Source organism: Myotis nattereri, assembly GCF_964212035.1.
Source record: "Myotis nattereri genome assembly, chromosome: 12".
NCBI lineage: Eukaryota > Metazoa > Chordata > Mammalia > Chiroptera > Vespertilionidae > Myotis > Myotis nattereri.
This window is the reverse complement of record NC_138087.1, coordinates 66,954,145-66,976,773: the sequence shown is the minus strand read 5'-3', so window position 1 is coordinate 66,976,773 and position 22,629 is coordinate 66,954,145. Positions and strand designations below refer to the sequence as shown.

The 22,629-nt window shown below is 54.2% G+C and overlaps 1 protein-coding gene across 1 annotated transcript; it reads left to right on the top strand.

The window, feature by feature from the left end:
• LOC308527769 (protein maelstrom homolog) lies at positions 1 to 19,283 on the top strand (the record flags this gene model as incomplete). The annotated part of the gene is given in 7 exon segments (XM_081103167.1): positions 1 to 60; positions 3,177 to 3,409; positions 5,284 to 5,346; positions 6,140 to 6,212; positions 12,222 to 12,278; positions 18,508 to 19,180; positions 19,183 to 19,283. Coding segments are annotated over 7 exon segments (1,260 nt in total).
• Between the last annotated feature and the right edge of the window lie 3,346 nt (positions 19,284 to 22,629).

Sequence of the window (22,629 nt, the reverse complement as noted above, 5' to 3'; positions counted from 1 at the left end):
ATGAATGCCGCCGCCATTACCATCATCCACACCATCATCATCATCATCATGGTTTCCCCTGTAGGGCTCAGGGCTCAAGCCATGGTCGTGAATGGGGACAACCAGCCAAAGTCAAAGCCAGCCCAAGGCAGATGGGAAAGGGGAGCCTGGGAAAATACCCCCCTTTCTTGATTTCTCTCCTTTTGTGGATGGAGAAGCAGGATGGTCTCAGAAGGCCTCCTTTACCAGGAGACTGAATCCCATGCACAGCTATGGCAGCCGGGGCTTGTTCCCCCCTGTGGCCGGGAGCTCTCTCCCTGAGCAGCCTCTGCTGCTTACTCAGCACCTTGCCGAGAAGGCGCTTCTGTGAGCTCCCCGGCCCTGGCCCTGTGCTGTCTGAGCCCACAGCCCCCTTCTCCTGAGGTCAGCCGTGGGGATGTGCTCTGAGGAGTCACCTTTTCTGGGGCTGCAGCCTCCCATCTGGTCTGTCCTCCAGACGCTCCTGGTGGCTGTCACAGTTCAAAATCCAAGCCCGGACTCAACACCAGGCACGAGGCTGGAAGATCACATGCGGAGAGCTGTGTGTGGTCAGGGCACCCAGGGCTAAGAGCTGTGCCCCTGTGGTGCAGGGGAAGCCCTAAATGGAAGCTGTGGATCTGAGGTTCTGCCGGGTCAGGGGTCGGTGCATCCCGAACCTCACTTCCCTCAGCAGGTTCTTTATGAAAGCTCAGTGACATGACACAGTGTAGGATCCCGACCCAGAGAGAGACATGCGATCGATAGACAAGGAGTCAGGGACCCAGGAGCGATGGGACCCAGCTCCAGTCATCATCATGGACACGATGGAACCCTGAAGTGGGTGGAGCCAGAGCCACAGCCATGGACGCGGCCCAGGCCCCTATCACTGCCTCCCTAGATCAGAATCCAAGCCAGAGGTCTGGAGAGAGGAGAGTTGGGCATAGAGTCACAGCATCGAAGCCAGAGCCTTCTGCTGCAACCTGGGGGCTGCTTCCCTCTCCTCTGGCCCCCTGAGGACCACTCCCTGGTCATTCTGTCCTTCTGTGCACAGTCTCTCGACACCTTCTTCCTAGCGGAAGGGACTCACCCCGCACTGCCTGTGTGTCTGTCTTCTGCTGCCCTCCGCTTCCCCACACCCCCTTCCTGTGCAGCTCTGCGTGCATCTCTCTGCCCTGTCTCTCCCGGTCTCCATCCTTGACTCTGCCTGCCTGTCCGTCTCTGTGTCCCTTCCTCTCCTTCCTCCCTCTCTGCCCCTGGTCCTCTCTCCGTCTCTCTGTGTCTGTTCCTTGCTCTTAGTGCCTGTGTTTCCAGAGCTGGCCTCTCATGGGATTGGTAGATTTGAGACCTTGGGCTGCCCCCTGGGGGCTCTGGTCCCTGGAAGGAGGAGGCTGCGGGTGGGGATTGGTTTCTGAACTCTCTGAGCCTCCCTGTGGTGGCCAGCCCTGGGCCATCCATTTCTCTCCCAGTCAAGGACCGCAGGAGAGCCATCCTGTTTCTTTCATCACAGGACTTTCCTCACTCTGGCCTGCAAGAGGGGGTGGGAGGCAGGGGTGGGCAGGGCGAGGAAGGGCTCCTCCACTTGACTGGGGTCATGCTATCCAAGCTGATCTTCAAGTTGGGTCCAGACCTGCTGCTGTTGGTGGCAGGGTCCCCCCATGGGAGCTCCCCTCCTGCCCACCCTCCCTGCAGCTCCTCCTGGCCCAGTGGAAATCTGGTCCGCTCCCCCGCCCCCCACCTCTCTCTCACCCAGGCATGGAGGACTGCTTTCCTAGGATTCCCCTGCTTCCCAACCCCCGGCCTTGGCACTTGCAGGGCAGACAGGAAAGAGCGGGGCTCTAGAGGCTGGCAGGCCTGGGCTCTAGAGGCTGGCAGGTCCGTGCCAACCCCAGCCCTGCCACTTGCTGCTGGATCATCTCAGGCGAGAGATGTAACCTCCCCGAGCCCAGTTTCCTCCTGTGAAAATGCAGGTAACACTTCTCTCCTGGCAAGACTGGCAGGAGGATGGCGTGAGAAAAGTTACGTAAGCATACCTGGTACAGAGTTGGGCACAGAGTAGACATTCATTAAAGCACTGTTATGAATACAGGAATGAGTAAATGATGAATGAATGGCAGAATTTAGACATGCATAAATGGGGCACAGGAGGAGGAAGGCCAGGCGTTAAGAATGGCACAAGCGAGGGCATGGAGGGCAGAAATCTTAGAGAGGGAACAGGGAGCCGTGAGTGCTCAGCACGAATGCAGAGCCGGGGGTCCCAGTGCAGAGCCCGGAGTCTCGGGGAGTGGGGACAGGACTGGGCAGAGCAGAAGGGCCTCCTGAGTGCCAGCGAGGCGCGAGGCCCCGCGTGTGACTGCAGCAGCAGCTACCGGGAGCAGAGGCCCCACGCTAACGCATTCATGAGCACTATCTCGGTTCACCTTCACCCCAGCCCTCTGAGGGAGGTGCCATTATTCCCACTGACAGAGGAGGAAATGGAGACTAGAGAAGTCAAGTGGTTTTCCTGGGTCACACAGCTAAAAACGGCCCCAGCCAGGATTGGATTTGAGAGAGAGAGGAAGGGAAAGAGAGAGAGAAAGAGTGGTTGCCTTTCTATATGCCCCAACCAGGAATCAAACCGGCAACATGGGTATGTGCCCTGACTGGGAACTGAGCCCAGCACTTTTTGGTGCATGGGGAGACACTCCAACCAACTGAACCACGCTGGCCAGGGCCCCAGCCAGGACTTGAACGCTGGTCTCCAAAGCTTGTCCTCAGTCCCCTTCCAAAGGGAGGGCCCCTTCTCCCCCAATTTCTGGGTGGGTAATGCCATGAGAATAAAATGGCCTAAAAAAGACTTCCAGTTAGTGAAGGCGAGTGAAGAAGGGCACGATGGAAAGGTCCAAATAAATATCAAGAAGAGAGCAGCTTGGCACAAATGCATCAGGGAAGGCTTCCTGGAGGGAGCTGGGCACAGAGGCAGAGACATGGCCCTGAGTAAGGGTGGCGGTGGGGTGTGGCCCGCCACCCGGATGACACGGGAGCACAATGGCTCTGCTACCCCACAGCCTGGGCTGGGGCTCCTGACTGGGACCTGCTTTTTCCTGGGGTCCAGTTCCTTGGCCCCAGAAAAGCGGGACGGACAGGTTTCCAGTGACTCCCAACCTGGGCCCATTCCCAGCCCTGCCGCCCTCTTGCTGCAGGATTTGGGCCTCGCCCACCTTGTCCACCTGAGAAAGGGGGGCTGTGCTCACAAGCTGGGTGCAGCTGAAGGTCAGAGCGAGCAGAGCAGCACGCGGCCAGGTTCAGGGCCAGCTCTGAGCAATGTGGCCCCTCCCTTGCAGGGCGCCGTACCCCTGGAGCAGGCGCAGAACCCCACTTCAGAGCGTGTGCGGTGGTCAGACCCTGAAGCCAGGCTGCCCCACTCCTTCTTGCTGTGAGAGCTTGAATGTTACTTAACCTAGTTCTATACAATTTCCTCATCTGTACAATAAAGATGACAGTATAAGCCAGGGTCCCTTATTTAAAACCAGTGACGGCAGATGGTTTCAGAGCTTTTCTGATTGTGAAGTCTAACGCCCAAATCCCATCTACTGTACAGCCGAGCTGTGGGCTCTGGGGCATTTCTTATAATCAAATTTATTCATCAGTTTTTTTCAACGAAACATATAAATGTTCATACCAGGGAGTGAAATGAAGACCAAAAATAGCTTCTCCTTAGTTCAGGTCATTTTGGCACCACATAATTTGACACCAAACCTAGGTGAAACTTTCTGGCCACCTAAGCTTTTAGGGCTTCAGCCTTGTGGAGAAGGGCTGTGGGTCTGGAGTATTTGTCTGATGGGGCTGGTGTGTGGATAAACCGAGTTAGTACACGCAAGGCACTCAGAGCCAGGCCTGGCACAGAGTGAGTGCGCAATGCTCCAGGTCCTCCCATGGCTCCCCTGTCCTCAGGGTAATGTGCAGTCAATTTCACATGAGGCCCTTCATGACTGGAGCCCTGTCTCCAGCCTCAGGTCTTCCTCTGCCCTGCACACCCTACACTTTAGCTTCGCTATCTCTTTTCAGTTTCTCAGATACACTGGGCTCTCTCTGCAGGCCGGTGCACTTGCTGTGTCTTCTGCCTGAAACACTCCCCTTCCTGATCCTCTTTTCTTCCTTCCTTCCTTCCTTCCTTCCTTCCTTCCTTCCTTCCTTCCTTCCTTCAATATATTTTTATTGATTTCAGAGAGGAAGAGAGAGGAAGAGATAGAAACATCAATGATGAGAGGAAATCATTGATTGGCTGCTTCCTGCACGCCCTCCACCGGGGATTGAGCCCGAAACCTGGGCTTGTGCCCTGACTAGCAATCGAACCGTGACCTCCTGGTTCATAGGTTGATGTTCAACCACTGGCCCCGCCGGCAGGGCCCAACCCCCTTTTCTTAATTGTTTCTTCCTGTAGGTTTCACAGCTCTCACCTAAGCACAAATCACATGCTGGGAAAGTTGCTGGTCTCCTCCGCAACTTTCTGGGAAAGCAGTAGCCACATGCACATCTGTCTCTGGCATACAGTCGGCGTTGAATGAATGAGCATCCTCACCCGTCAATGGCATTGTCATTAGCTCAGGGTCTGAATATGTGTTTGTTGAATGAAACACAAGTCTGGAAGGAAGATCCCACCCCCCCTATGCACCCCAGGAGAAGATTCTTGGAATGTTCTCTCCCTCCCTCCTCCCCTTCCTCCCTCCTTCCCTTCTTTCCTCTCCAAATTCCTTAAGTGATTTTTAAACAGGGACCCAGTCCATGCAGGGGGCCAGTGAGGCCTCCAGGATCACAGGGCCTGGGGGAGGTGGAATGAGTACATTAGGCAGAAACCACTTGTTCAGGGTTAGTAGAGGCCTCTGGGGCCTGGGGAGCAGGGGGTGGGGTGAAGGGGGCCTCTGGAATCCTGGACAATTGCTATAAAATAAACTCCATAATCAGGTAAACGCGCTCGTGTGGGGGATGGTTCCCCTGCAGCTGTGGGCATCCTCCTGGCTGGAGGGGACCTGTCTAATCTCAGGGTAATGAGAACGTGGGTCCAATTACGACGGAGGGCCGAGGCCCAGGCTGGGCCGGAGTGGGGGAGCTGGGCCCCTGGCAGCGGAATTAGAACATTTAAGCTGTCAGGCCGAATCCGGGACAGGCCTGATTACCTGGTCCACTGAGGGGCCGCTTTGGTTTGGTGTCGACTATAATTTCCTGGCCGCCAGCCGTGAAGCCAGGGGCCACCTTCTCTCCTGTGCGATGGGGGTCTAGCCCCTGCCTCTCTGACCTCCATCCCGCCAGACCCACCCAGGGGGGCTCCGCTGGGCCTCCCGAGGTGTCTGTGTGGGACAGGAAGCGGAACAGGTACATGAGTGTGTGTGATCCGTGGACACAGGTTAAGGCCGTGTGTGAATGACACGTGCACAGGAGGTGGATATGGTACACGTGTTAATGGATACCCTGGGTATGTGTCAGTGATACAAGACACGTGTCCACGTGGATTATGTGCAGCAGAACCAGCAATGGGGTGTGTGGGGGACTCATGCACATGGGCTCTATGTACAGGATACCTGTGTGTGGACAAGTGCACAGAGCAGGGCGCATGTACATAGGTTATATGTGGTGTGTGCTCACAGTTGTGTGTCCTGGTCTGTAAGTGCCATGAAAGCAGGGATCAAGTCCACCTTGCAGACTGCTGACCCCCCAGCACCTATCTGGTGGATAGGTGCTGATTGCATAAATGCTGAGAGAATTCATATCTATATGAAATGGGAGCTATGTGATGCATGTATCAAAGGTAAGAGTGTATGGAGTTGGCATGGGACGGGCTGGTGTGTGTGTGTGTACGCGCGCATGTGACTTGTCCTCGTTGTGTGACATGGGGGCATGAGCAGCGGAATGCTTCAAGGATCTGAACTATGTGAGCTCGAGGCCTGCCTCCTCCACTTAGACTGTGTGATCTCAGACAAATCATTTAGCCTCTCTGAGCCTGACTTTTCTCAGCTGTAACATGGATTATAATAAGACTCACAGCTAGCATTCATTGAGCTCTTACTATGCGCCATTGCTGTACTCCCTAGGCTTCTCAGGCATGATGGTCTTACTGACTTTTCACAATAACCCTTGTACTAAGTATGGCTATTGCCCCACTTTACAGGCGGGGAGGCCGAAGCTCTCAGATGTTAGAGACGGTGAAGCCAGGGCCCAAACATGGGCAACCTGACTGCAAGGTGAGCTTTTACTGCCACGATAGCAGACAGTGCCTATTGCATAGGGTTGTCCTAAGGATTGACCGTGACCATACAAGTAACGCACTTAGCGCTGCCTCTTGTCATGTGGTAAGCGCTGTGAATGTTATTATTCGCACAACACGTGTGTATGGGATGTGTAAAACAGGTGCAAGACTGTGTGGGAAATGTGCATGTAGTATATCTGAGTAAGAGAGTCCATAGGTAGGTGTATTTGTGGATGTGTATAGTATATGCCATCCATTCAAACAAGGTTTATGATACACGTACTTGCATATATGCACGTGATATATTTCACACAATGAGCACAAGATGTGTAAATAGTGGATTATGAAATTGACAAGTAGCTTATGAAATGAGAAAAAATGCATACTTGAGGTGTGGGATATATAAGCCTACATTGGCCCTGTCCTTATGCATTGAGGAACGTATGCAAATGAGGTGGTCATAGATATCTGAGCTGCAGGCGTGGTCACAAATGTGCACATTTGTGTGTGCACAGAGGTGACACAAACAGATATAGATATGCAGAGTGTATATGCACAGATATACATACCACCCGTATGCAATGCACTGTATGTGGTCTGGCATGGGCACATGTATGCAAAGTGCTTATGCACAGGTAGAAAGAGAGGCACTCCGACAGACACGCTGTGTTTGTGTAATGCACGCACTTGAGGGCAGACTGTAGTCTCTTTTAGATGTATATATTTTGTGATTCATGTTCTGTGTGTCTGCTTAAATGTCGCCTTCTCAGTTAAAATACCCATAACCACCCTATTGAGAACAGACCCAGTTTCCCATGCCAGGCCCTTCTTTATTTTCTTTCCCCGCAAAATACTATCCCTTTTAAATTTACTATACAATTCAGTTGTTTATGATGTTCATTGCTTTCTCCCTAGAATGTAAGTTCAGGGAACCAAGGACTTATCTCAGGTTTGTTCAAGGCGGGATCCCCCAGCACAGACTCGGCACCTTAGAGATGCGCACGCACCATCTGTGGCGTCGACAAGTGGACGTCTGCGCGCCTGCAATGCAGCTGCAGGGGCCGCTGCGGGCAGGCGCTGGGACAGGCGCACAGCTCAGCCAGGTGGCTGAGCCCCAGGGCAGTGTGACCACCAGGGTGGCGGGCTGGGCGCACGTACACACGCACTTAAACGGAGCGCTCTGTGCACGTGGAAGTGACGGGCGTGCACCAGCTGCCGCCAGGCCAGCGCTGGGTCACCTCCGCCCCTGCCCGTGGCCCTGGGTCGGCCCCGAGGCCCCGCCCCGCCCCTGCAGTCTCCCGGGGCGCGACCCGGTGTACCGGCGCGGGCGGCCGGGCTCCGGCCCATTTCCCGGCGGCCCAGGGCGGGGAGCGGGAGCTGGAGCGGGGCCGGCCCGGCCGGGCGGCAGGAAGCGGCGCATTGTTCGCGGGCCGCGGCCCCGGGCAGGGAGTTCCCGACCCCGCGCGGACATAAAAGGAGAAAGCAGCGCCCGCGCAGCGGCCGATCTCCCGCGGCCTGGGCGCCCGAGGAAGCGCGGCCCCGCGCTCCGCTGACCCCGGCATCCGCTCCGCCCGCCCCCCCGGGAAGGTGGGACGCGCCCCGCCCTGCGGCCCGCGAGGCCCGGGTTCGAGTCCTGGCCCGCCGCCGCCCGAGCTGCGTCCTCATGTGAAAATGAAACAAGCGCGTGGAAGCCCCCTGAGCGAGTCCCCCGCCGCCCCCCCATCTCCCCCAGCCCCCCACTCCCACCCCCCACCTCCCCCAGCCCCCCACTCCAGCTTGCTTGTCCCACTGAAACCTCGCTGGGTGCCTCCCTCAGTCCCTGCAGGAGAAAAGCGCACAGAGACCCAGGCTGCAGGGGGACCCTCCTACCGACCGAAGGAACCGCTCCAGCTGGCACCCCTTTGTGCGAACGGGCTGCCCAGGACGGGGAACTACACTTTGGGGGGGAACTCGGTCTGCAGGCACCGTATGGATGGGGAAACTGAGGTCTGGAGAGGAAACACTTGCCCAAGGTCCTCAAGCACAGACTGTATCCTGCAGACATTTTACACATCCGGGCTTCCTCCCTGAGCTTAGAAATACGGCCATTTTTGTGGTTGTTGGTTGTAAAATAGATCAAACGAACATGGTCACTGATCTGTATCTTTTCAAACCAGCTCTATCTACCCTGTTACCTCTGGAGGTGGGCGCGGGTAAACTGAGGCCCAGAGAGGTAAAGTGTCCGGCCCAAGCAGGTTGGGGAGTGGGGTGGGGTGCGGCAAGGTCTTCTCCTGGGTCTGCTTTAGGAGATGTTAGTTCTGACAACTCTGGCACCTTAACTTTGGGTGGGGATGTACTTACACGAGGATTAAGATCTAATCAAGGCAGGAAAAGTAAGGGATTAGCCAGCCCAGCCCAGCCCTGCCCAGCCCTGCCCACAGCACTGAGCTTTGTTCTCCAGGCTTGGATACTCTTGCCTCCTTGAGAAGGAAAAGGCAGCATTTTCGCCATTTCCACAGAGGCCCAGAGAGGTTAAATGACTTGCACCAAGTCACACAGCAAAAGGCTATGAAGCAGTGGCCCTGCACCCAGTTAGACCTCTCCCCCTAGAGAGAACCCCTCCATTGAGTCCTACAAGGTGAGGGACCTGTCTTGGGGTGCCTTCCCCTCGCTGGGCCAGGATATTCTGATTATAGAGAATGGCCTTCCCTCCACCCCTGCCCCCGCCCAGCCCGGGAACCCTACACCGGGGGTAATTGAGATCAGATGCGGCTGTGACCCATGGCATGCTCCCCAGGAACCTGGAAACATTTATTGTCTGGAAGGGAATCCAGGGCCCACTCTCGGCTGCCCTCCCTCCCTTGCTGCCTTCTCCCAGGCGGCTGAAGGTGGACGGGGGCTCTGAGGAGCCTCTGGTGCTGCTTGGGGGTTAGCGCAACGGCCTTGATGAATACGACTGCTGAAAGCGCCTTCCTGGCTTCCTCCTTCCTGGGGATACGGTTACAGGGGGCCAGACTTCCTGCCCAGCCCGCCCAACTGTGCAGTGTGGATCTGCAGGCTCTCCAGCCAGGCAGCTCCCCAGCCTCCTGTCAGCTGGGGCAGCAGCGGGCCCCATCTCATTCAGAGCTCAGCTCAAATGTCACCTCCTCAGGGAGGCCCTCCCTGACCACCCTATATGAACTAGCCCACCTACTGGCAGTCTTGCCCTCTCCCTCTGTTTAATTTTCTTCACGTGACCTATCCCTAGCTGGTTCAGCTGGTTGATTCCTTTTTCTTTTCTTATAATAGTGTTTATGTCTTGACATTCCCATTCTCCCCTCAAGAATCTGAGCCCCGTGAGGCTTTGTCTTGCTCACTGCTCTATTTGTGGAGCCTAGAACTCTGTCTGGAACACTGTAGGTGCTCAGTAAATCCCGACCGAGTGAACAAAGCCATGCGTGGGTCCCCACTTTTGGCCTCTGAATTTGAAACTTGACTGTGAATCTCTGCTCTGAGCTGAGGGTTGCCATCCTCGATCTCCACCCTCTGGTTTATCTTGCTTCCTCCGCCTCAATTTCACATTTCTGGAATAAAATTCCAGTTTCTGATGCTCACTCTTCTGATGCTCCTGTATTTTTTTTGGCTCAGGGTCTCATCGAGGAGCCGCAGGCTGGCTCTGGCCTCACATCCCTGATCCCTCATCTTTGCCTTGTCTCCCCAGCCGGTACTGTGTGGCTGTGGGCACCTCTCGCTCTTCCTAAGCCAGCAGAACTGTTCTTCAGACAGAAGCTTACATGAGAAGCCCAGTATATGAGACAGATGAGAGCGAGGTGGGGGGGGGGGGGGGAGGGCCCGATCCGGATGCCTGGCTTTTCCCATGTCCCCCTGTGTTGTCCTGACACTCCTTTGCAGGTCCCTACAGCTTTGAAGAACATCGTTTGAAAACCCTGGATTTGATGATTTCTCAGTCCCTTTTAGTTCCGTAATTCCCCAATGTCATTTCCCAGATGCCTGTTCTTAGGCGTTCATTTTAGTCATTCATTTACCGGACATTAATAGGCCACAGTTGTGTTCTAGGCTTTTGCTCTGATCCCTTCTCTCCAATTTCTTGTGTCCAGTTTCTGGCTCCCTTTCCTCATGCAACAAGCAGTCTGGGAGCACAGTTCGCGTGCCAGGGCCAGGGAATCTCAGAGAAGGTGGGCAGGGTGTTGGCCAAGCCGGCACCTTCGTGTGACTTAGGAAAAAGCACTCCCTACTGGACAGATGCAGCTCTCTGGACCCCTGCAGACCCGGCAGAAAGTGCCCTTGAGTAAAGAGAAAGGTGACTGTCTTCTTGGTGGACTGTGCCGCGCCAGCACAGCCACGGGTGAACCTGAGAGGGGGCAGTGAAGGATTGAGAAAAGACAGACAAGAGGATGAAAGCTGGGTCTAGCTGCTTTCTGATGGAGAGACAGCGTCACGGCCTGCAAGCCGAGCCTTTATTTTATAGCCAGATTTCACGAGGCAAAATAAGGGCGTGGTCAAGATGTTTGCAACGTTCTCCTTCTCGTGGGGTTCGAATCTACTCAATTACTTGCACCTGATCAAGCTTTGTTTACTTGCTGCACCTCCGGCAGCTCCGCCGCTGATATCACTTAGCCACGTGGGACCACAGGTTCGGACCATAACCTGTCCAAACACCGTAGCCGCTCTCTGCAGTGGACAAAGCCCCAGGTGCAGGCTGGCTGGATTTCAGGCCCCTCGTGTGTGCAGGAACTTCATGGGTGGCTCCATGGGTGTGCAACCTATGCCTGGTTTCATGCCCTGTCATTGTTCTGAAATTTAAAAATAATTTGCAACAAGGGATGGCACATTTTCATCGGGCCCCGCGAATTATGTAGCGAGTCCTGACCCTGCACACAGTGCTGCTTAGATGACAGCAGCCCCCATCCCACAGAGGGGAAGCCGAGGCCCAGGAAAGGTGGACGATCTGCCAGTGCGGCTGGGGGAGGCCTGGACACACTCAGCTACGGGGCAGTCGGGCCTGGCCCCCCCGGAGACGCTCGGGAGCAGGAGGGAGAGACATGGGAGGCACATGTAGAACGTGAGGTGTGCAGAGCCAGAGGAAGTGCTGTTGGCTTGTTGGGAGTGCCTGACCACAGCAGGGGCTGGTGACTGAGGTGTGGGACCATGTGGGGGAGGGATGACTCTCTCCATCGGGGCTTTGGAGAAGGCTTCTTGGGGCAGGTGACAAAGGACCTGATTAAGGGATGAGGAGGCTTTGAAGCAGGCGTGGGGAGGGAAGGGTCGCCCCAAGGGAAAGTCCAGCACAGGCAGAGACAGAGAAGCAGGGGAGAGTGTGGTGTGGATGGGAGAGTGGGGGTTGGAGGGTGGGCGATGGCCCTGGAGAGGCAGAGAGTGAAGGGCCTCGAATGCCGGGGTGAGGGGTCTGGCCTTTATCCTTTGTGTCGGCTTGGGAGGGCCCCGAACCCCAAGACTAGAGCAGATCCACGTACATTTTGTCTGTTTTACATATGGGGTGGGGGTGGGGGACACAGGATTTTGTTTGTAAAAGAGGATGTTACCTCGGCCTGGCCGGTGTGGCTCGTTTGGTTGGAGCATCATCCCCAAAGGTGGTGGGTTTGATTCCTCGTCAGGGCACACACCCATGTTTGGGTTCCATCCCGGGGTGTATGCATCAGGCTACCAATGATGTTTCTCTCTCCCTTCCTCTCTCTGAAATTAATAATAATAAAAATAGATGTTGCTTCTACAAATGTGTGTGAAAGCCATGGCCGATAGGGGTGAAAAGCCAGAGAAGGGGTTCAAAGTTCCTCTGTCAGCTTCTGGCTCCCTTGCAAGGCTCGCACTCTACCGGGGAGAAACCGGAGCCTGAGAGAGCGGCAGGAGCTGGCTCCGGGTCACAGGCAATGCTTAGAACCCAGGACTCCTGTCTCCTAGATCAGGGCTCGTTTGACGCGGTAGCTGCAGGAACTGTCACAGGCCCCTGGGTGAGGCTTTCCCAGTGGGTCTGCATGCCCAGCTGAGAGCCTTCTCCCTCCTCCAGCCAGCCTTCCTGGAAAAGGGCGGCCTGTGCTGCCACCTGGTGGCCACTGTGAGGGAGGTGAGGATGCCGCCTCTGCTCTGGAACTAGCAACACTGTTCTATGCCTGGGGTGCGGGCGGGGGTGGCCCTGTTCTGGGCCGTTGACCCCTGTGGAACTCTGGGGTCATTAATGATGGTGTAGTCCACCCCAAATCGGTTCTTCCTTCTGTCTTCCCTGCCTTAGTATTCTAATTGTCTAATCTGGAAGTCTGGGTGTTACCCTCAGCTCCTCCTGCCCCCTTCTGCCCTAACTCCAGTCTGTCCCTAAGCCCTGTCAAGTCTACCTTTTAGGCAGACCTGGAGCATGTCCAGAGCTCTCCATCCCCAAGACCATGGCTCAGGTCCAGCTGCCATCGTCCTCACCTGCTCCCCTGCAGTAGCCTCGCATTTGGTCTTCTCCCCACTTGGGCCCATCTGCAGTCCAGTCTGCATTTGCCTCCAGAGGGACCTTGCTAAAGCCCTCCGCTGTGCATGCCACTCTCCGCTGAAACCATCAATGGATCCTCATTGACCTCAGGACAAAGATCAGCCTCTTTGCAAGGAAATCCCTCTGGGAAATGTTCCCGGCAAAGCCGCCAGTCCCACCTCTCTGCCGCCCCCAGGTGGGCAGTATGTGCAGTGGCTACAGGCACAGACTCCAGTGCATGGATACATGCTTTCAAATCGCACCTCTGTGGCTTGCCAACTGTGTGACGTAGGCCAGGCAACCTGGGGCTATTGTGAGGATTAAATGAATGATCAGGGAAGCAGCTGCTGTAAGTTAGGCCCATGACAAGCTTGAGGGCACAGTCTGCCCGTGAAGCTGCCCTCCCTCCTGACACCAACCGAAAGTTCAGGAGGTGCCCCCAAATGGCCCTCAGGTCTGGCAATTTGCTGGAAAGATTCTCAAAACTCAATGAAACTCTTACACGGACAGTTATGGGTCAGTAGGGGGAAAGGATAAGACGCAGGTCGGCCAAAGGAAGAGCTCTACAGGGCAGAGTCCCTGGGGCCCACAGCTAGAAGGGCAGAGGCAGGGCCTGGCCTCCTGGAGGAATCTAGCCTCCTGAAGCAGTCATGAAGGTGACCGCAGCCGGCCCACCTCTGAGGGGCCATCGCCATCCCTCAGAGGAAGCCACCTGCGCCCTGAGGCCTGAGGCAAAGCCAGGGAAGCAGACTTCAGTTTCATGTGTCAGGACCTTTCAGGAATGACTGCCTGGTGGCGGGTGTGAACGACGCCAGTCCTGTGAGATCTGACACAGGGACAGCCACCTGGCCTGTCTTGAGGTCCAGGCAGGCGCTGAGAGGGGTGGAAGCAGGGCTCAGATCCCTCCTCCTTGTCTACCCCCAGCTCTGCTGGGCCCAGGGTAGGGGTGGGGAGAGGGGTGCTGGGGAAAGGAGAAGGAAGAGCAGAGGTCAGCGGGGAGCAGCAGGAAGAGGGAAGGAAGGCCTCTGGAGGGAGCTGGGACTCTGGCTGAGCTGTTGGTTCTGAGGAGCAGGGCACTCCGAGTCGTGGGGTGAGAATTTGGCCTCTTGGGCCTAAGGGGCAAGCACTCTGCCCCTAGAGCCTGCTGGGGAAGGGCCCATCAAAGGCCAGGAGCCCCGGATTCAGGCTGTTTCTCTGCCTTGTGTCCTTGGGCAAACTCCTTCCCTCTCTGGGCTGCAGTCTCCTGGTCTGTTCAGTGGAGGTTTGGGCCCAGTGATGTGAGCCCCTTCTGCAGAGTCAGGAAGCAGGGGGCTTAGAGAAGTGGCGTGAGGGTACTGGAGGTCAGGTCAGGACTGGCCCTGGTGGCCCCTGTCCATGGGTCTAGATAGAATCTGGTTCCTCCCCCACCCCCCGCCCCGCCCCTCCCAGCTTCTCCTCTGCTCTCCCCTGCCACCCCCACCCCCCCAGCCTTTTCTTCTCCTTTTCTATTTTCAGACATCCTAGAGTTATGAGAGAGGCCCAGGCCAGTGTCTTCCCAGGAACCTGAGCTGCTGAGACAGGCCCAGGCCAGTGTCTTCCTAGGAACCTGAGCTGCTGAGAGAGGCATCTTCAGCCCAGTTAGACCGGCAGGGAGTCCTGGCTTAGGAGAGAGCTGGGCCCTCACTTCTGGCTGGAGAAGGGCCTTTCCCCTGGCCTTGCTCTGGCCCAGGCCCTTGGGGGCACTGGTTTCTGCTGGAGCCCAGATAAACCTGGAGCTGGTGGTGGGTGGATCCGGGAGGAATGCAGTCCTCACCCCACCCTCGCCCATCAGGGTTCAGCCTGACCAACACCAGGAGAGTCTTGGGGGCTGTGCCTGGCTGGGCAGGGAGCCGGAGGCCAAGGGCTCCAGGGCTGGATTCTGGCTTCAGTCTGGCTGAACTGCCAGCCCTGCCCGTCAGGCACCCAGCTCTGTTTCAGGAGTCCCACCCTGGCTTCCTCCTCCCCCGGGACTAGGTGGGCTTCCCCTTGACTCTTAGAATCGCTGCACACTGGGTCCTGACTCCAAGCGGTGAGGAGGTCAGGGTGAGAGAGGAATGACCCTCACCAAAGGGGCACCCAGGATGCTTCTTGTCTCCTTTCTTCCCTGACCCCCAGAAAATACATTTTACTATCAGGGGGAGTGGGAGTTAGGGGAGGCACTGCTCTGTGATGGTGTGCAAGGCAGGCCTCCCTTGATCATGGAGGTGACCTTTGGGGGTGGACACTTGGTTCTTCCACATCCCTCCCAGCCAGTCCTTCCTTCCCTGGGGTCAGAGTCCAGGGCCTCCACCTCAGGCGGCCTCCTTCTCTCTCCACTAACTCTGAATGGCCGGGGAGAGTCCCCTGCAGTCTCTGGCACTCTGTTTCCCCACCCGTAAAATGAGAAGATGGGCCTGAATTCCCTTCCAGCTCCATTGTATTCTGATTTCCGATGGGGGCAGCAGTTTTCGCTCCTGGGCTCCGGCGGCCTGGGTGGCTATCGCTCCCTTGATAGGGAAGAGGTTTAGGGGGTGGAGGATGGAGGCCTCTCTGTTTGGGAGCAATGACTCCCAGCCAGAGCGTGGAGCATGAAGCAGATCGTGCCAGAAGTAGAGACCAAGATGGAGAGGCGCGCAGTCAGCAAGAGGGACACAGACAGCAACACAGAGGCAGTGAAAGAGGAAGGAGCGTCCCAGAGATGAAGAGACGGGCCTCCCCCAAGGCTGAGGCAGAGATAGTGGCAGAGACAGAGACAGAGGCCAGGCAGAGATAGAGGTAGGGATAGGGCAGAGCCGTAAAGGAGTAGAAAAATAGCCAGGAACGGTGTTCTGTTCCCTGAGGGTGGGGTGGGGTCGAGACAGATCTTGCTTTTGTCTGCAAGGTGCTCCTTCTGCCCATTATATAATACCCTCCCTGCCCCTAACCTACATGTCCTCCAGACCTCACCTCCCTGGGGTAGTGGGTACAGCTGTGAGAACCCACATAGGCGTGGCATCTCTGAGGCTTCATGGCCGTGGAGTTTCATTAAAGTGTAGGGGTAAATGGTGGGGCATCAGAGAGGAATGAAGGTTATTGCCTGCAGGGGGATGTGATTAAAACGAGCAAGGAGAGGGGAAGCCCAAAGAAAAATGTCCTTTTTCCTTAAAAAAATATATTTTTATTGTTGATAGTATTACAGATATTCCCATTCACCCCCATTTACTCCCCTCGTCCCAGCCTCTAACGTCCACACCCCCGCCAAGATCTTCACTATCTTATTGCCTGTGTCCATGGACTATGCATATAAGTTCTTTGGTTTATCTCTCTTCATCCCCCGCCAACCCCACATCAAGGTATGTCAGTCCTCATCTTCCTTTAGATCAGGCATTGACCCCCTGTCTCACTATTTAAGGAATAATGGGGAATCTGGTAGTGGGGGGAGGGTTGAGAGGCAGGTATTTAGTGTTGGAAGGAAGGAGGAGATACAAAAGGAGAGCCGAGCCAGGTAGACATGGGATCAGTTGAGTTAGGTTAAGTGTCGTTGGTTTGGTTTGGGTGGAGTGGAATAGAATTGTGTTATTTCATATTGGGGTGGGTTTGGTTGGATAGAATGGAGTTGGATTTGGGTGGAGCTGAGTTGAGCTGGCTTGCCATGAACTTAGTAGCGTTAAGCCAAGTTGGGTTGTGTCAAAATGGGTTAGGTTCGGTTGAGTGGAGTGGAGTTTGATTGATTTGGGTGGATTGAGTGGAAAGAAGTCGAGCTGGGTTGATTTGAGTTGAATTTAGGATAATTGAGGTGGACTGAATTGAGTTGAATTAGGTTGGGTTTGCCTGTATAAGAAAGTTTAAAGATTCCAAGTAGACAGGTGTAAGGAGGAGTCCAGATCCAGCATAATTTAGATTATGCTGCCAGGGGGAAAAAAGGCGGAGTGAGATACCAATAGGGAGAGAGCTGATGAGGGGAGATATCCAAGGCTGACATCCCGGCAGATCTGTGAGTCTGGGTTTGGGATATAAATTATCTAGTTCAGTGTTTCTCCATCTTTTTACCCTACACATCTGTGGTGTGGAAGCTCACCATAGCTGTGGTCTGCATCTTGGCATGGGAGGAGGGGAATACCAGAGTTTCATCACATGTATGTATATGCTCATGTGTGCACTCCCAGTGCTCCGCCCTTCCCCATCCTCTGTCTCTGTTCCTCTGAGGTTCACCCCCTTGTCTGAGAGCTCTCTGAGAGCACAGGTCTTCAGCATCCCAGCTAGAGGTTGGCCAAGATGCCATCTCACGCATCTTTGTAGGATGGATGGAGCGGAATTGAAAGGAATCACAGAGTAGGGCAGTTACTCCTTGTGCTGCACCAGCACGGCCACGGGTGAACCTGAGTGGGGGCGGCTGAAAGGCTTAGAAAAGACAGACAAGAGAATGAAAGCCGGGTCTCGGTGGGACGCCGCTTCTCTGAGAGACAGCGCCAGCGCCCACAAGCCATGTCTTTATTTTATAGCAGATTCCACGAGGCAAAGTAAGGGCGTGATCAAGATGTTTACAACATCCTCATGGGTTTCCATCCTACTCAACTACATGCACCTGAACTCTATCAAGCCCACATCACTCAGGCACGTGGGGCCACGTGTTTGGACCATGGGTTCACGCTTTCAACTACAGCTGTTGGCTATAATTGTGCTGGGAGGGCCCTGCCCTCCAAGCTGGGACTTGCACGTGGCCATGAGAGGACTGTGCCTTCTCATCAGTCCAAGGCTTGAACCTGTCCGAAACACTGTAGCGGCTCCCCACAACTCCTGTGCGCTGGGTGCTAGGTGCCCCAAGGAGACACCCAGTTCCTGTCCTGAGGGTGGCTTGGGGGAGGAGTACAGGTGTGGAGGCTTTGGAGCGACCACAGAGATCGTGCTCCTCTCCGAAAAGAGTGGGAGACTGTGGGCAGACAGCTCATCAGCCTTCACTCACCACCCAGTTCTTTCTTGTGGTCCTGTGGTCCTGGCCACATGGCTGGGCCTCCTCCCTCCCAAACCCGTTGGTGAATCACATACACGCACACACACACCACAGCACTGGGCAGCCCCATGAGAGCTCAGGTTGGACAGAATTGAGACTGGAAATCCCCTCCCTGTGCAGGAACTCTGAGACGTAGGAATCCCTGCAGCTCCTCTCCCTCGTTCATTCTTGGCTTAAGAATCTGTATTTGTAGGGGAAGGAAAACGCAGAGAAGACAGAATTCTGGGGCTGCAGTTGAACAACCAGAAGACCTTAGCCAAGTGACCTCACCTCTCGAGTGAGTTTCTTCAAGTGTAAAGTGTGCATAATGCGCTCTTACGGGGTAAGGGGGACAGTCAAGGAAGATAACAAATATGGAAGTTTTTGTAAACAGAAAATGTGTGTTTGTGTGTGTGTGTGTAAAGTCATACATTCATTGGCTCACTTATTTAACAAACAGTGCTCTTGAAATATCAGTCAATGTCCTAAGCATTTCACAAGAATTAACCCATTTAATACTCTTAACAACCCTCTAAAGATGTTACTAATACTGTCCCCATTTTCTAGACAAGGAAACTGAGGCACAGAAGTGTTAAGCAATTTGCTCAATACCGTAAAGCCAGTCAGTGGTAGTGTTGGGGTTTGTAACCAGTCCTGTTTGGCTTCAGTTCCTTCTTTCCTTCCTTCCTTCCTTCCTTCCCTCCCTCCTTCCCTTTCTTCCTTCCCTCCTTCCATTCCTTGGTCACATATTTATTAAGCGGTCTCTGTGTCACGCCCTGGGTCTGCTGAAAGGGACCAGACTTGGCCAGTGTGCTGTGGTGGGCCCTGTCCAGAGGCAGAAGTGGCCTCCTGCAGGGGTGGGGTTTGGAATCACAGTGTCAGGCTGCGAGTGATTCGAGTCACAAGATTCCTATTTCAAACTTTGAATCTGGATGTGACCAAGCAACTGTGCTACAAAACCTTTATAGGCTCATTCATCCGAACCCAGGGAAGGGGCCACCTATCTACTGTAAGTCTGACGATCGAGCCAGAGTCAACTGGTGCCTGAAGCACATGGAGAAGGGGTCGGAAATCAGGCAAAATCTGGAACTTCTCACTGTCGAGGATCTTGTAGTGGGGATCTACCAGCAAAAGTTCCTCAAGGAGCCCTCCAAGACCTGGGTTCGGAGCTTCCTCGACGTGGCCATGGGGGATTATTCTAGCAACACAAGGTGCAAGTGGCACGAGGAAAATGACATTCTCTTCTGCGCCTTAGCTGTTTGCAAGAAAATTGCGTACGGCATCAGCAATTCTCTGGCCACGCTCTTTGGAATCCAGCTCACAGGGGCCCACGTGCCCTTGCAGGATGACGAGGCCAGCAACAGGGTGACACCCAAAATGGTCATATTGGATGCAGGGCGGTACCAGAAGCTAAGGTTTGAGAGCTCAGGATTCTCTCAGGAACCAAGATCAAACACACCCCCTGGTGACTCCCCTTCTGGGGTGAAGATTTCAGGCCCAAACAGCAGTGTTCGGGGAAGAGGGATCACGCTCCTGCTAGAGCGCATCTCGGCTCCTCCAGCAGCGTCCCCAGGTTCTCCAGCTGTGAGACCGCGCTCTCCCCTTCCCTGTCCCCGACGGGTGGGTACAAGTCCTTCTCCCCCCTGTCGTAATGATGGTACTTCTTCAATTCTGGGAAAATAGCAGGCCCGCTTCCCTCTGATTGCAGTCCCGGACGGCAGAGCACGCCCCTGGTACATGCCGCCCTCTGAAACGGCCTGCCTTGTAGAGAATCCTGTTTCGTAGATTAAAAGTAACTGTGGTTGGAGAAGATTTGGCATTTTTGCTTTTTTTCTTGAGGGCTTGCTCTGCTTCCTGTGTAATGGGAAGGCCTTGGAACAGGGGTGGGCAAACTTTTTGACTCGAGGGCCACAGTGTGTTCTTAAACTGGACCGGAGGCCGGAACAAAAGCATGGATGGAGTGTTTGTGTGAACTAATATAAATTCAAAGTAAACATCATTACATAAAAGGGTACGGTATTTTTTTTTTTTTTTTAGTTTTATTCGTTTCAAAGGGGCCGGATCCGGCCCGCAGGCCGTAGTTTGCCCACAGCTGCCTTGGAAGGTTGACCTCCAAGGACCAAACTGGCCTTTTCAGAGGAGTGCTTTTGCAAATGTTCCATTGTGCTCATCTTTTCCTCCACAATAAAGGTATTGAATGTCTGTTATGAAAGGTGTTAAAATAGTGTTGCTGTACTTCTTCCCATTATGACATGTAGAACCTTTCTCTTGAGACCTGCTGGCTGTTTTCATTGCAAATATCTAAAAAATTTGCCTTTAATAAAAATAAAGTTTTGTTAAAAAAAACCTTTTTTTAAACAAAAAAACCTGAGTGGGCTCCTGATACATTCCCAGGCAGCCTGGGCAGTTCTTGGCTGTTGCCATGACTGAGTGTACTCGTAGCCAGCTAAACTTCCTGCCCTGTGTGGGGCAACCCTACACGAAATGTCAGTAGTGCCCCACGGAGAAGTCATTCAGAGAAACAGCACTGGTGCTTGAGTGCTCCCTGCCAGTTGAAACTGCATGGCTTGGACAAGTGGCTTTACCTTTCCGAGTCTCAGCTTCCATCCATCTCTGAGAAGCACGGTTGGAGTGAGTATGCCTCTCTAGTACCCAGCAGTATCTGGCGTGCTTTGGTTGTTCAACAAACCTGAACATCTTTTCCTGCTCGAGGCAATACCAGAAATGCGGAGGAGAAGCAGCTAGGAGTCCAGCATCCCTCCAAACCCTCCTCCCTCCCTCTGGGGACGTTCTGATGCCTGCTGGGCTCCAGGCAGGCTGGAGAGCTCGCTCCCACATGGTCCTTCTCTCCATCCAGGCTCCTCACCAAAGGCAAGACAGCCAGCCCCCCTTCCTACCAGCCCAGGGGCTGCAGGCAAAAGCCACCGCATCTTGCTGAGCCTGGCTTCCTTGTCCGTCACAGGGGAAACAGAGCACTGGTGGATATCAGTTGCTTCTGGCTGTCCCTCGTCCCTTCCTTCTTCTTTTGATAATAGCACCCAGTTTTCTTTGGGGGAACATCCCTCTCCGATTTGCAGTTCACGTGGGCACACAATCTAGGACTGGCCAGTCAGAATCAGGCATTTGGTTCAGGGAGGCACGTGAGCTAAGCCAGAGCAATCGGAAGTGCCAAGTAAAGGAGCATTTTCCTTTCATTTGGGATTGGGGCACCAGGGCAGAGTCCTTGGGGAGCACCCCTGAGAGTGAAGCTAACTAGAGGGGGAACAAAAAGATGAGAGAGAAGGAGTGAAGGAGGAAGAGCTAGAGCTAGAGCTAGAGAGAGAGACTGACACCTGGATGCAGCCATACCTGTCTCTAGATTTCCAGCTTGGGAGCCATCATTTCTCCTTTTGCTAAAATCAGTTGGAAACAGGTATCTGTCACTTGTAATAGAAATAATCCTGACTTTTTCAGGGGCTAAACACACCTACGTCTAAAGATTGTCACGTGGATCAAAAGATAATAACACAAGTGAGAATGTTTTTGGAAACTGTACTGGCGGCACCGAATGACGGTAAGATATTAATGAGGCGTGAAAGCAGGAACACACATTCCAGGCGAATGATGAGTCAGTCCAGCTCTACTAGCATTTGAAAGGCTCAAGAAAATGGACTTTTCAGGCTCATGCCTGAGAACCAAAGAGTTCTTTAGAAGCTAGAATTATTGCCCATTACATGTTCAGTTCACTGGGTGTGAATTTTCAAAGGATGAGATGTCTCCTGGCATTGGGGCACGTCTGTGTCTCATGTGACTTATTCTGAGATTGGTCATTTTACAGGAGGCCTTGGGACAGAGGAAAGATACCTGGCCTGTTTGGACAAGTCCCTGCCTTGCTCTGAGTCTCCGAGTCTGCCACCAGAGGCAGGTGGGTTGGACCTTCTAGGGAGCTCCTGGCTCTGACCCGCTGTGGTCCTGCAATTCTCAGACCCCGCTCTGGGACAAAGAAGGTCTGCCCACCTCTGGAGTCTGCAGCGCATACCTGCTCCTGGATTCTCCGGAGAAACCACACATCAGAAACACAGCCCACACAGGAGACTCTGGAGTCTGGCTCAGTCTCCATTTCCAACATCCTGTGCCTTCCTGCCACATCCAAAAACTCGATTTCCCAAGCCCCTCTGCAGCCAAGCGAGGTCACATGACACAGTTCTGGTGAAGGGGATGTCAGAGGGGCTCTGCTGGGGCCACCTCTGAGGGTATGGAACAGAGGGGTGGAGAGAGCGTGGGCTCCTGATACATTCTCAGGCAGCAGCAGCAGCCTGGGCTGCTCACCTTGGACTTGTCATTGGAGAAGAAGAATCGCTCCACCCTTTTCTTTTGTTTAAGTTCCCATGTTTGGGACTCCGTTGTGTGTGGCGAGATGCATTCCTGGTACTGTAGGCTAGCAACCACTTGCCTGCAACCACTCTCTCTTAAATTCTTTTTACATATCTAGTACAAGCAACCCCCCCCCCCTTCCCATTTAGGACCACACTGACAGAATTTGATTAATTATATAATTAGTAGTAATAACAATAATTCCACCAATACTGCTCATTTACTGAGTGCCTTCTACGTGCCAGGCATTGAGCTAAGTGATTTTATCCCAACACTGCTCCCAGGAAATAGACACTATTACTGTCCTTATTTTTGGACGAGGGAATGGAGGCTCAGGGATGACATATATATGGCTGGCTCCAAGTCATCCAGTTAGAATACTGAAGCCAGGCTCCAAATCCAGTTCGCCTGAGTCTGAAACCTCTGCTCCCGATCTTTGAACACATCTAAGGAAATGGGCTTATTTAACAAGCAGGGAAACTGAGGTTCAAGAGGGCGAGTGACTTGCCCAAGGTCACAGAATGAGCTCAGGGGGTCACGTTACTAGAAACCAGGCCTTCTGGGTCTCCATACAGGGCTCCTTCTGTGACCTCCTGCTGCTTGGGGAATGATGAGTCTTGAAGGCCGGGCTATGGTGTCAGGCAG